This window comes from Eulemur rufifrons, chromosome 2, assembly GCF_041146395.1.
Source record: "Eulemur rufifrons isolate Redbay chromosome 2, OSU_ERuf_1, whole genome shotgun sequence".
NCBI classification, from domain to species: Eukaryota; Metazoa; Chordata; class Mammalia; order Primates; family Lemuridae; genus Eulemur; species Eulemur rufifrons.
The window spans coordinates 127,691,379-127,701,723 of record NC_090984.1 but is presented as its reverse complement, the minus strand read 5'-3'; the positions used below and the strand labels follow the sequence as shown (position 1 = coordinate 127,701,723).

At 48.8% G+C, this 10,345-nt stretch overlaps 1 protein-coding gene across 1 annotated transcript; it reads left to right on the top strand.

Annotated features, from left to right (window-relative positions):
* Positions 1–3,697: 3,697 nt before the first annotated feature.
* LOC138398982 (uncharacterized) lies at positions 3,698–8,677 on the top strand. Its single transcript, XM_069493430.1, has 5 exons — positions 3,698–3,791; positions 3,896–4,299; positions 7,791–7,836; positions 7,940–8,343; positions 8,537–8,677. The coding sequence occupies exons 1-5, from the start codon at positions 3,746–3,748 to the stop codon at positions 8,675–8,677; spliced, it is 1,041 nt and encodes a 346-aa protein (XP_069349531.1). The 5' UTR covers positions 3,698–3,745.
* The last annotated feature ends 1,668 nt before the right edge of the window (positions 8,678–10,345 follow it).

Sequence of the window (10,345 nt, the reverse complement as noted above, 5' to 3'; positions counted from 1 at the left end):
GTCCGTGTCTAAACCCGTTTGAAGAGAACCAAGGTGCTCCTGATGCTTCTAGTGCTTCCCACTCTTGGTAATCAGTTAATCTGGTTTCTGCTCACGTTTTTCTGATGTACTGTAGGGGAGTTCTCCCCCACATCTCACCTTACATTTCAGCTTTTTCAGGAATTTCTTGACATCGTAATTTGATACTTTCAGTGGTGGAGAAAATAAATCTCAGCCATCATGTCTGCCCCATTTTCTCCCTTCTCTCCCTCCCCCATTTCCGTGACTGTTAATTCTGCTCCCGGGACCCTCAGCGCCCCCTGTATTCTACAGTAGATCTGCTCCCTTCATTCCCCACGCTTCGTTTCGGACATGCGTTTCTGTGGGGCACCAGGGGCACCTGCGCAGAGGTGTGGACTGTCAGGATGTCCAGCGGAGAGTGGGAAAGTGCCTGGTGGGGACGGTCACAGACTGCCCGTCCCTGAGCAGCTGCAGGGGTGCTGGCGCCTTGGCCTCTAGTTCCAGTCAGAGATCGGGGGGCCCTCTCTAAGCACACAGCCCCTGTGCAGGCTTGCTCCCCGCCCCCTCAACGTGCAGCACCCCAGCTGTGTCACAGTCCTCAGGGCCCTGTCCCAGCAGTCCTGGCAAGGAGCTCTGGCCGGGTCTGCACACCCTGCCTGGGACAGAACCCACTGGCCGCACTCAGCAGGGCCTCAGGGCTGCGTTTTCCTTCTGGCCATTTTCTGGGGTAACTTAAGTGCAGGCTGAGACACAGGGATGACGCACGTGTGTACCTGGACACCATGGGGCCGTCTCTGGACCTCTGCAAGTGTCCAGTGGGGGCAGCTGGAGGGTTCCAGAACTGCCGGAAAAGAGCCTGGAGGGCTGCTCTGCTCCTCTGGGACACCCAGGCGTGACTTCCACGCACGGGAGCCCTGGGTCCCTGCGGCCTGGCAAGGGCAGTATGCAAAGGTGAGGAGTGAGATGTGTGTGAAGGGAAGAGAAACCCAGACTCCGTGAAATAATGTACAGAGGTGTGTTCTCAGCTGATACGTGCACCCGTGGCCTGGACAGCCACACCCAAGAAGCACTGAGTAAAGGGCCTTGAGGAGGTCAGGTTACGGTTTGGTTTTGTACACTAGAGAGACAACAATTGCAGGTCAAATCATAAATCAGTACGCGGAAGACGTCCATTGGTTTGGTCCAAGAAGGTGGGACATTGGAAGCTGGGGTTTACAGGTTGTAGGTGGGTTTAAAGACTCTTTGACTTGTAATCGGTTAAAGACATGAAGCTTTGTCTAGAGGACTGGAATGTTTTAAGTTAAGGAGCTGTTAACCAGAGACAAGCGTGCATTTGTTGTGTGAATTGAGGACCTGTCCACGGGTCTTGCCTCCCCTTAGGCCTGTCAATGGGTTACAAAGCATGTTTCCAGGAAGGGAGAGGCATGGTGAGGCAAGTCTGACCTCCCTCCTCAAGGCAGGCAATTTAGTTGTAGGATAGCCCCTTGGCCAAGAGGGAGTCCGCTCAGCCACCTGGCGGGGGTGAGCCTTACTATTTTATTTTAGTTCTCAATTGATTTGGTCCAAGAAGGAGGGACACTTTGAAGCTGGGGTTTACAGGTTATAAGTGGGTGTAAAGATTCTTCACTTTGTAACTGGGTAAAGAAATAAAGCTTTGTGTGAAGGCCTGGAACGTTTTCAGGTAAGATAAGGAAGGCTGCTAATCAGAGACGAGCCATCATATACCGACTCAAGTGATTTTCGGAGCCAGTTGCTGGTCTGCAGGCGATCTGGTCTCCGCCCCGCAAGGCCGTAGATCCCGCTAATAATTTCATATCCTGCTGTCTGAGGGGCATCCAGCTTCCCTTCTCTTCATGGCCGGGAGCTCAGGTTTAGGGCTTCTCTTGGGTCCTCTTGGCCAAGAGAGCTGAGCTCAGGGGGCAGGGGGCAGGGCAGGGCTGGGGACTGTGTTCGGTTCTCATAGGCCACACGTTCTCCGTGACAGGCACAGCTGCAGCGCCAGAGAAAACACTAAGACGCAGTTCTGCCTGCAGCTGAGCTCTGTGACCTGCAAGGTCACGTCCTTGCGTCACTGTGTGATACACGGTGAGGGGACTGCTGGGGAGCCCCACACCCCTGCGGGAGCGTGTGGCACCGCCAGGGGCGCCCAAGCCCCGGGACAGCAGCGTCCACTTTCCGGCCTCAGGGCAGCGGGGGAGGGATGGAGGTTTCCTGTCACCGTCACCAGCAGGCACCCCGCTAATCTATTCCACGGCACATGGATATGTGACATGCAGACAGGGGTCTGTGATACACGCGGAGATGCTACACATCTATTAAAATAACGTGATCATATCTGAAAGTCCGTCATCTGACCTGTGTGCGTCTCCACCTCACGTGGCCATCGAGCGCTCGTCCAAGGCCTTGGAAGTTACGGTCCTCCACGCGGGGACTCTCGACTGCCTCCCTCCCCCTCTCCCACACAGAGTCGCACACGGGGGCCTCTAACTGCACGTCCTTGATGTGTTGAAGAAAACCTGTCTTTCTGAAGCCTGTTCAGTTCGGCTGGATCCCGCTGCTGTTGTGAGATTGGGAGCCCAGGGATGCTGAGCTGTGCCGTCCCCCGCGGAGCAGCTTTGCCGAAATCACCCGGACGGTGAGCACAGACCGAGCATCAGTCAGGAGCTTGGTGGGCAAACAAACCACGGCGAACCCATTCATTGGCACCCGCCCCTCATTGCAATCAGCAGCTGTTTGCTACACGGAACAGCATGCTTAGAGTCAGTTATTCACGAGGACAAAAATAAGACAGAAAAAAAGAAATACCGTATTTTATACTTTTATGAATTCTATAAAGTGGAAATGAACACAAATCACCATGAAGAGGATCAGTTGTTGACTGTGGACAGGGTGGGAGAAGGGAATGTGTAGAAAGGAGGCATTACAAGAGAACAAGAGGAAATTTTGTGGGTCACTGGCTTGTTTTCCAGCTTGAAAATGGTGATGGTTGTGTCAGTATTTGTCAAACCGGACACTGTATGTGAACATTGCAATATGGGAATTCCACCTCATTAAAACTGTCACAGATAAATGTATCATTTGATAGGCAGGAGTTAGAAAGAGATGGACAAACACAGAAAAGCTGAGAGTCTTGAATGGGCACCTGCGTGAACATAGCTCTCTACATATTTTTGGGGGAAACACTGGAATGCACCAGAATAACATCGTGATTTCTTTACAGGAAGGAGTTTTCTGAAACCATCCTCGGCATATCCTGGTCTGTGCTGAAGTGAGTTCAGGGAGAGTTGGGTCCAGTGACGGAGCGCAGCCCAGACACCAGGGCGCACCCGCAGCAGACACAGCGCGTGGCCTCGCTATGCTCCGGGTTCCCTTTCCCATTTGTACATGCAGTAAACACCGACATCTACACCACATGCTTCATGCGCGAAAGCAAACGTTAAACAAGATGATCTCTGCTAAGTGATTATCACAGCACAAGCACATACTAATAAAATTAAGCCACATTTTCCCAAGTGGTCTCTTTGTCCCGAACGACCACAGGGCACTCACTTCTGATCTGGGCCCTGCCCTCCCTCAGCTGTCCCACACAGCACTTGCTATATAGCAGGGGACATGCAAATAGGGCCCTCCCTCTGCTGATGAAAACCAGCCCAGCCCTCACCCTGCAGCTCTGGGACAGGAGCCCCAGCCCCGCCATTCCCAGGTGTCCCCATTCGGTGATCAGCACTGAACACAGACACTCACCATGGAGTCTGGGCTGACCTGGGTTTTCCTTGTTGCTCTGTTACAAGGTAATTCATGGAGACCTAGAGATATTGGGTGTGGGAGTGGATGTGAGTGAGAGAAACAGGGGTGTGTGTGGCAGTTTCTGACCAGGCTGTGTCTGTGTTTGCAGGTGTCCAGTGTGAGGTGCAGCTGGTGGAGTCTGGGGGAGGCTTGGTCCAGCCTGGGGGGTCCCTGAGACTCTCCTGTGCAGCCTCCGGATTCACCTTCAGCAGCTACTGGATGAGCTGGGTCCGCCAGGCTCCAGGGAAGGGGCTGGAGTGGGTTGCTCTCGTTAGAAACAAAGCTAATAGTTACACGACAGAATATGCCGCATCTGTGAAAGGCAGATTCACAATCTCACGGGATGATTCCAAAAGCACTGTCTCTCTGCAAATTAACAGTCTGAGAGCCGTGGACACGGCCCTGTACTACTGTACCAGTGACACGGTGAGGGGACATCAGTGTGAGCCCAGACACAAACCTCCTGCGGGGGCGCGCAGGGCCACCAGGAGGAGCCCAAGACACAGGATCAGAGTCAGTCCAGGGCAGGTGCAGGTGGAGGGTAAGGGCTGGTTTCCTCTCAGGGTCGGGGCTTCCTCTGGGGAACTTCTCTGAATTCACGATTCTGTGTTTCCCTCTGCAGTCTCTGTGTTAGATATGTTTGTGGTAAGGAGAGAAAATATTGTCACCTGCTCAAAAGGCAGACAGTGCCTTCCAGGCACTTTCTCCTCTCCCCAAATGGACATGAATGATCAACACTTCTCAGTAAGTCTGAAAATCAATAAAAGATTTTTTTCTTGGACAGCACAATGCAGCAAAGCACACAGAAGTAAACGTTCCCTCTACCCAGCAAGCAGGATAAAGCACCTACTGGACATCAGGGGCAGATGGAGTCAGCGTCCTAAGCAAGAGCAGGAAGACCACGTGGAGCTCCGTGTCCAGCACCAGGCTCACAACATCGATTATATCTGACAGAATTCAAGGGCAGAGGGACCCACCGACATTTAGTGTAGATGTTGACTCTGATGGTGTTAGACACCTGCACACACAGGCAGGCACAGACACACACACACACACACACAAACACACTGAGTGAACACGGGAAGGTGAGTCTCTCCACTACTGAGGTGTCTGTGGGGCAGGGCAGGCCTCTCAAGACAGTCCCAAGTGGCTTTGTAGGGCAGGAAGGGAGACTGGCTCAGGTTTTCACAACAGTTCCCTGGTGGGGCAGGGAGGGTCTGGTGGGGTCTGGGCCTGTGACAGCCATCTGGTGACAAAGCACCTGTGATTCCTTCCTAGGATTCCCATGAGTGGGGCAAACAGGGAAGACGAAGGATGGGCCTTCAGATGTCAGCGGACAGACATCAGCTAGGAGAATTAGACTCCTTATTGCACTCAACAATTATTAAATATTTTTAAATTTTTTTTGAAAAGCAGGCAAAGGCCATTATGGGTGGAAAACAATCAGGTCTCCCAAAAAATAGAAGACATTTCATTAGTTTGAACAAATCATAGTACTAATGAGGATGAACAGGAGGAGGAGTTAGACAGGGTGTTGGTCCAATGTCATGGGGGAAAGCTTTTCACTGTCCAAGCTCATCAGTTTATCCTGAAGGCCATGGGTCAGCTGGTGGGCTTCAAAGTACCAGAAGCTTCACAGGTTCTACAAGGATGCTCAGTTTGACATTCTCTACCACAGCAGCCTTCCAAGTGTCTAGAATTCTGAACTGATGCTGTCGTTGTGAAATATGAACCCGAGGGTTTCCTCCCTGGAATTGCACTGCTGTGTTTCCCTTAAAGTCCTTAATAATATTTGTTCCAGTATGGCTCAAGACCAGTATTTGCCTGATGTTTCTCCAACACACACTATGCCCTGGTAGAACACGATGAGAGACTGCTGAAAAGATGTAGTAAAAGGCAGCCTGAATCTGTGGTGATAGGAGTGTCTATAATGCATGAATTGTTTTCAAAATTGTTTACTGTTTCACACGATAGAGAAAATGCTAGTAGTTGTGGTAAAATCTAAATGTTTATTCAGTTGCTACCAAGGGAAAGTGTAACAACTGATGTGTCCTTGAGGGACTGGACCACAATGCTGCAAGCAAGTGCTCATGGTAGACTGGCGAAGGATTTCAAGAATTGCTTAAAACTGTGACATTCAAATTTCATAATGCTAATTGGAGAAACATTTTCAACATTTACAAAATATTTCCAATGAGTGGACGGTATGTTACGTGAGCAGTGGTGATGCGTCACAAGATTAGATGGCATCACAAACTAAGTTTAGGCTGCTTGTTCTCGGTAATGACTTCGTACAACACTTGTTTAACCCCCATGTTATTTTTTGCATGATTCCTATTTACTTTAGTTGGATCTCTAGGATTTAGAAGTCTATCTAGAAGTTCTTTAGTTTTTTGTTCATTTTGATATGTTTACCAGAACTTTTGAGAAACCGTTTTGTTTGCAAAATATCCCAAGTTCATGTACTATTTTAAAAACATATGCATTCGATCCTGGATTTTGGCTAATTGACAAGCACCAAGAAGGGCAATGACTTCTGCCAGCTGGGCTGATTTTACCTCCAGTTGAGCACAACATTTCCAATGGGAAGTTTTCTTCAGTAATATGAATCACTGCTTAGTAACTTCCAGGTTTATTACTGAACTGTGATTGATCAACAAATAATATTGTCTTAAGTGTCTCAATGACAGTCTCATCCAAGGAATGTACAGAACTTTTCGCTGATGCAGACAAAATAGCTCTGTGCCCACACTTAGCTTTCAGCCACGTGTCCTAGCACACAATGAACCACACGCCACTGTTCACCTCAGCAGGGTCTCCTGACTACGAAATCAGGTACTTTTAATTTTAATGCCTCTAGACCATCATATCTGGCTATTTCAGCAAAAAAGTAAAGGCAACATGAAATAACTAAACAATAAGGAAAATCATAACCCAATGAAACAACAAGCTCGATGTGAGTGGCTCCATTTTTGCCCATTTCAAAAGCTCATCCACCCAAGGAGCTTCTTGTCTCAGCGTTTCACACTGATATGCAGAAAACGTCCACTTCATCCCCCAGTCCCCTCTTGTGTGGACGTGGTGAGAGTGTTTTCAGGGTCCCACAGATAGGACAAGGGTGGAAGAGGAGAGGACACCTTTCTAAAATTTCCCCTGAAGGATCAGCAAGGTCACAACAGAGACTCTCTCCTGCCTCCGTGACTAGAACTCTGTCACACGCCCACATGCACACGAATTCTTGATGGGCATAAATGCTACAATGATGAGACTGACCATTTTATCACATAAAATTACTGGAAACTGACATAATTTTTTTTCCTTTTTATTTTTTTTTCTTCTTTTTGTTCTTTTGGAAAGAGGGTCATGTTATGCCACCTAGGCTACAGAACAGTGTCATCGTCATAGCTCACTGCAACCTCAAAGTAATGGGCACAAGTGATCCCACTGCCTCAGCCACGCAAGTGTCTGGGACTACAGGTGAACCCACAGTGGCCGGGTGAGATACATATATGTATAAAACATTGTCTCACTGAGCTGCCAGCCAGGCTGTCCTCAAACTCTCAGCCTTAAGTGACCCTCCTACTGTGGCCTCCCACAGTGATGGGTTTACAGACATGGCTCACAGCACATGATCGGCATATTCAATGACTAACTTTCCTTTGCATAAAGTTAATTACTTTTCAATCATTACCTGAACTTTCACTGAAACATTCCTACTCTGATTGAGTTTCATTTTCATTTCCAATGTTCAAAACTGGGCCTCCATGAGAGTCTAGTGCATAAAAACTTCTCCCCCCCAGACACTCACATCTGCCTTGGGCCCTGGGCTCCCTCAGCTGCCCCACCCAGGGCTTGCTATATAGCAGGGGACATGCAAATAGGGCCCTCTGTCTGCTGATGAAAACCAGCCCAGCCCTCACCCTGCAGCTCTGGGACAGGAGCCCCAGCCCCGGCATTCCCAGGTGTCCCCATTTGGTGATCAGGACTGAACACAGACACTCACCATGGAGTCTGGGCTGCGCTGGGTTTTCCTTGTGGCTCTGTTACAAGGTAATTCATGGAGAACTGGAGATATTGGGTGTGTCATGGATGTGAGTGAGAGAAACAGGGGTGTGTGTGGCAGTTTCTGACCAGGCTGTGTCTGTGTTTGCAGGTGTCCAGTGTGAGGTGCAGCTGGTGGGGTCTGGGGGAGGCTTGGTCCAGCCTGGGGGGTCCCTGAGACTCTCCTGTGCAGCCTCTGGATTCACCTTCAGCAGCTACTACATGAACTGGGCCCGCCAGGCTCCAGGGAAGGGGCTGGAGTGGGTCTCAATTATTTATGATGGTGGTAGCACATACTACGCAGATGCTGTGAAAGGTCGATTCACCACTTCCAGAGACAACAGCAAGAACACGCTGTATCTGCAAATGAACAGTCTGAGAGCCGAGGACACGGCCTTGTACTACTGTGCGAGAGACACAGTGAGGGGACATCAGTGTGAGCCCAGACACAAACCCCCTTCGGAGGTGCCCAAGACACAAGCAGCAGAGTCAGCCCAGGGCAGGTGCAGGTGGAGGGTAAGGGCTGGTTTCCTCTCAAAGTCGTGGCTTCCTCTCTATAATACGGTTTCTTCTTGGGAACTTCTATGAATTCACGATTCTGTGCTTCTCTCTGCAGTCTCTGAGTTGGATATGTTTGTGGTAATGAAAGAAAATATTCTCACATGCACAAAAGGCAGAGAGTGGCTTCCAGGCACTTTCTCCTGTCCAGGAATGTACATTTATTGTCAACACTTTTGAATACGTCTCAGGGACATCACGGGCTGATGGAGTCACCGTCCTAAGCAAGAGAAGGAAGTCCCCGTGGTGCTCAGTGTGCCAGCACCAGGCTCTCAACTTCGATTATATCTGACACAATTCAAGGGTAAAGGGACCCACCGACATTTAGTGTAGTTGACTCTGATGATGTTGGACACCTGCACACACAGGCAGGCACAGATGCACACACACACACACACACACACACACACACACACTGAGTGAACACAGGAAGGGTTACTCTCCACTACTGAGGTGTCTGCAGGGCAGGGCAGGCCTGTCAAGACAGTCCCAAGTGGCTTTGTAGGGCATGAATGGAGACTGGCTCAGGTTTTCACAACAGTTCGCTGGTCGGGCAGGAAGGGTCTGGTTGGGTCTGGACCTCTGACAACTGTCTCATGAGAAAGCACCTGTGATTGCTTCCTAGGATTCCCATGAGTGGGGAAACAGAGAAGATGAAGTGTTGGGCCTTCAGATGTCAGCGGACAGACATCAGCTAAGACACTGACTTGTTACTCCACTCAACAACTATTAAATACTTTAAAATTTTTTTGAAAAGCAGGCAAAGGCCATTATGGGTGAAAAACAATGAGGTCTGCAGAAAAATGGAAGACATTTTGCGGGCAGTTAGCTAGGCTCCCCACAAAGAGTGTTTTTCTCTTTCTTGTGATCAAGTCTCTAAGTTGACTATGACAGTTTGGTGGGAGTTAGCTACGCTCCCCGCAAAGAGGTTTTTTCTTCCGATCAGGTCTCTTAGGCAGGGGTTATCACAAAGGATGAAGAAATAGTAAGAAACAGAAATAAAAATAAAATAATGATAATAATACACAGAGCCAAAGATATAGTTTATAAAGTAAAGGTTCATGAAAATAGACGAAAGGAGGGTGTCCAGATGGCTATATCTCTCTCCCGCAAAAAAATGTATCCCTGACTGAAACTCCACATAGGTATTTTATAGGGTAGACACAGGCTCCCGTTGCCAAGGGCAATGGGATTTACATACTAACAGGCAGTTTGGTTTAGGGTCAAAGTCTGCTAAAAGGCTACTACAGATCCTTTAATTAACACTATCTAGAGGAACAACGAGTTACAAAATCTTCTTGGGGCAAACTTCTAAAGTTTTATGATAAGGCTATTACTTTAGCAAAAAACAGAAACATCTTGGCACTGGTGATTGTGTTCTTGGAGACAGAGATGATCTCAGAAATCAACATGAGCTATGCTTTGTGTTAATTACTTTAACTGCATGGTTCCATCGGGGCCGGCTTAGACATTAGCATATCTATTTGATCAGCTCTCATCTCTGGGGGTCTTTGTCTGTCAGCTCCGGCAACCTTTTGGTTCTAGGAGAGGCCTGCCTTGTCTTTCAAAACAGGTGAGAACCATAGGCCCAGTTTACAGCTGTCTCTTTGAAGTGCAGCTCCTAATGACCAATGAGATGCCCTCCTGAGGTGAGGCAGCTTTTAAACTAGCACATTTACTTTTTCTTTAAGGCAAAGGCTTATTTGACTTCTGAAATCAAATCTTGTCTCCAAAAATACAGGACGCAATTCTATAACTCAGTACTCTTAGGCTCAAAAACATTGCGTTAGTATGAACAAATCATAGTACTAATGAGGATGAGCAGGAAGAGGAGTTAGACAGGGTCTTGGTCCAATGTCATGGGGGAAGCTTTTCACTGTCTGAGATCATCAGCTTATCCTGCGGGCCCTGGGTCAACTGTGGGCTTCAAAATACCAGAACTTTAACATGTTTTAAAAGG

What these genes read in the sequence shown, in the direction of transcription:
- LOC138398982 (XM_069493430.1), top strand. Translation starts at nt 3,746, where the DNA reads ATGGAGTCTGGGCTGACCTGGGTTTTCCTTGTTGCTCTGTTACAAG. An exon ending in CCTTGTTGCTCTGTTACAAG is followed by an intron (nt 3,792 to 3,895) that starts GTAATTCATGGA and finishes CTGTGTTTGCAG; the next exon opens with GTGTCCAGTGTGAGGTGCAG. An exon ending in CCTTGTGGCTCTGTTACAAG is followed by an intron (nt 7,837 to 7,939) that starts GTAATTCATGGA and finishes CTGTGTTTGCAG; the next exon opens with GTGTCCAGTGTGAGGTGCAG.